Here is a 2,836-nt window from a genome sequence, read left to right as displayed (position 1 = left end):
CTTTTCGGCGTGGTAAGTAGGTAGTGTCTCCTCTTCAATCTTTTCAGAGTGATCAATCAACTCAAAAGCCAGAGCTTGGAAACGACCGTAGGGCATGAGGCACTCCCAAAGATGACGACATTGTTCTGCGATTAGTGTTCGAGAAAGGTGGCGATTGAGAACTTAGTTGAAGGCGAAAGCACGACCTCACGGGCGGGCAGGAATGGATTTTTAAATTGTCACGAAACACAAAAATGCCGCGGGCATATCGCCAGGCTCGAGTCATTCTCAAAGAAAGGCCGCAAGCAGATGCACTGATTACTAGAGATTATAAACGCAACGTCGAGGTTGACTGAAGAGTCCAGCTGATGTATCACGATGGGGCTAAAATGCTTGGCAGCCACTAACTCTGAACGCGCTATGGTACCCGTGCCAAGCCCACCCAACACCAATACCAGGTGGTGTTGGGTGGGCTTGGCACGGGTACTGAGTCCTGGGCGCGGCACGACGCCCGAGCGGATTCAATTAACGTAATCCACAAGCGAGCCGATCACCGCCCGCGCCCGCAACTACTAAATAGAATTTGAAGCTGTATTATCCACCTAAAACGCCAGTTATATACAAAAATCATGGATTAGAGCGATTTGAGCATCGAGTCCGTATATGCCCAATAGTACCACAATTAGTACACTTCGGCGGCGCGCGCCTGCGAGGCGTGGAAGCCGCTTCCGCGGCCGGAGTGGCCATACCCTGCGGCATCTGATTTTCACCTGAAATTTGACCTTGGATAAGATCCTGAGCTTCCTGAACCGAAAGAACCCCTATATGAGATATCTGATTGGTTGATCGCTTGCGCTTTCGCTTCAGATTCTCATTTGCAGCTCGTAGATCCTGGTTTTCCTTTGCAAGAATGACGGCACTATTCATGGCCAATTGACAGCCCTTGATAAGTTGATTTAAAGCTGCGTCTGTAGGGCTCGGGGGGCTCTGCGTGCGTCGTTTTAATAAGGCCTTGATTGTAGCTGCCTGATGGTGTAATTCGATAATATTATGAGGTGTCTCTGGCACCCAATTGGTAAGAGTGCTCCCGGCACGGCTTCCAGGAGGTGTCGGGGTCTTAAGCTGTATATTAAGCTGTGTAAGGACCCGCTCCGGGTTAAATGGTAGTAGTCCGGTTGCTGCAAAGCCATTCTTGATATTATCGAATTTGAAGGCCTCCATGCGAGCTTTTGGATAGGCGGCAAGGAAATCTAGCTTGTCAATATGGTTGATGCCGAGTCGCATACTATCTTCAATTAGGCGGCCATATACGCGCTTTAAAACTGCAAAACAGCCGACATCGAGAGGTTGTAAGAGATGAGACAAATGAGCTGGCATACAAATCGGTATAATATTATTCTCAGCGCAGGCACGATCAAACTGAGGAGTCACATGGCTTCCATGGCCGTCAAGAACTAATAGCCGATATCTACCCTTTGTCCGGGTATTCGTATATGGAATAAAGAGATTTTGAAGCCATGAGAGACCAATCTCGTCTGTAGTCCACCCATTGGGGCTAATCTCGATTCTCCAATCACGCGGTAAAGAATCATCCTCGTACCAGGCCTCTAGATGAGTCTTCCCTTTAAAAATGATGCATGGTGGTAGAGCCCATCCAGCTGAGTTGACTGATTCGATAGCTGTCACCCATTCTCGATTCCCAGGCTGTAGAAGAGGCGGACGACCCAATGTCTCTGACCTAGTAACTACCCGTGTAGTAGAAATTAGGCCCATTGCAAACCCCGTTTCATCCATTATAGATATCGTCTTCAAGAATGCCATATTGTTGAATAGTACTTTGGAAGAGGTTAAACCATTCACTAATAACCTCACACTTCTTTCTCAGTTCTGAGGAATCTGGCAGTTTTAGTTTTGCCCACCTCGTCAATTCCTCTTTGCTCGCAAAAGCCAAGGTAATTGCAACTCCTTTGACAACAGTAAAACTGAGGCGAGCATCTAGTATCACGCTAATAGGGGTCAGCAACATGAACACAGTAAATAGTTTCAGTATGAGCACATTCCTGCTTCCATATCTCTTCTTCTGCTGGCTATTCTCATATCAAGTCATAGGCCATAACCAAGTAGCATCTAAGACATGTCTCTATGGCCTTGACCATATGTGCAGTCGGTCTCAAGGCTCCAAAATCACCGAGAAATTGCACCCTTGTAACTATTATTTCACAACATCGTCACTGGCTGTATCTGTGTTATATGACCAGTCAGCAAGCAGTAAATTGTCTAGTAAAGAAAGACCTACGTGAGGTTAACTGTGGGGCGGGGCGAAACAGGGCTTTCCTCACTTCCGACTGTCGCGGTTGGATTCCAGGTCGAATTCCAGGTATTCGCCTAAAGACGACACATATTCTCCCAACTCTCTCGACAAAACATGTCCCGTGCGCGGTTCAGATCCCTCATTGTTGGGTATTGAGAACCTAGGGGACAGCAAACCTGGTCTGGATGGACATGTCTGCTTGCACGTGACCACGTCTTCCGGTCGCTAGCTGGAAACTGGTTGCTGTTGTTGTGACATCTCCGCCTGACGTCGCTGCCTGACTAGGCAAATTCGAGCCCCGCTATTAATGTCGTCACCAAGCGTCCTTCAGCGCGGCGTGCAAATAGAAGGCTATTTGTAACCTTGTCCTATTAAAGGCTCCTCCAGAGTCTTTATTTAAAGTCACCTCCATTTTCCAACCTTGAAAACGTAGGTAGTTGCATTTCTTGTCCTTGTGGCTTTACGTGGCTATTTTCAGCCACGTGTGGCTTGGTCCTTGCCTCCCTCCTACAACCCGCAAATTTTAGTCCCTNTATTATTTTCAAC

The 2,836-nt window shown here is 47.6% G+C and overlaps 6 protein-coding genes across 6 annotated transcripts; 3 read left to right on the top strand and 3 right to left on the bottom strand.

Annotated features, from left to right (window-relative positions):
• Window positions 1-218: 218 nt before the first annotated feature.
• Window positions 219-500, bottom strand: T310_10089 (uncharacterized protein; the record flags this gene model as incomplete). Its single annotated transcript, XM_013467485.1, has 1 exon — window positions 219-500. A coding segment is annotated over one exon (282 nt), but the record flags the coding sequence as incomplete, so codon positions are not given.
• Window positions 501-606: 106 nt separating this feature from the next.
• T310_10088 (Transposase Tan1) lies at window positions 607-1,860 on the bottom strand (the record flags this gene model as incomplete). The annotated part of the gene is made up of 1 exon (XM_013467484.1): window positions 607-1,860. A coding segment is annotated over one exon (1,254 nt), but the record flags the coding sequence as incomplete, so codon positions are not given.
• T310_10087 (uncharacterized protein) lies at window positions 1,595-1,870 on the top strand (the record flags this gene model as incomplete). Its single annotated transcript, XM_013467483.1, has 1 exon — window positions 1,595-1,870. A coding segment is annotated over one exon (276 nt), but the record flags the coding sequence as incomplete, so codon positions are not given.
• T310_10086 (uncharacterized protein) lies at window positions 1,766-2,077 on the bottom strand (the record flags this gene model as incomplete). The annotated part of the gene is made up of 1 exon (XM_013467482.1): window positions 1,766-2,077. A coding segment is annotated over one exon (312 nt), but the record flags the coding sequence as incomplete, so codon positions are not given.
• T310_10085 (uncharacterized protein) lies at window positions 1,809-2,279 on the top strand (the record flags this gene model as incomplete). The annotated part of the gene is made up of 1 exon (XM_013467481.1): window positions 1,809-2,279. A coding segment is annotated over one exon (471 nt), but the record flags the coding sequence as incomplete, so codon positions are not given.
• Window positions 2,104-2,454, top strand: T310_10084 (uncharacterized protein; the record flags this gene model as incomplete). The annotated part of the gene is made up of 1 exon (XM_013467480.1): window positions 2,104-2,454. A coding segment is annotated over one exon (351 nt), but the record flags the coding sequence as incomplete, so codon positions are not given.
• Between the last annotated feature and the right edge of the window lie 382 nt (window positions 2,455-2,836).

The sequence above is a fragment of the Rasamsonia emersonii genome, assembly GCF_000968595.1.
Source record: "Rasamsonia emersonii CBS 393.64 chromosome Unknown ctg1118621762369, whole genome shotgun sequence".
Lineage (NCBI taxonomy): Eukaryota > Fungi > Ascomycota > Eurotiomycetes > Eurotiales > Trichocomaceae > Rasamsonia > Rasamsonia emersonii.
This window is presented reverse-complemented; position numbering and strand designations above follow the sequence as displayed.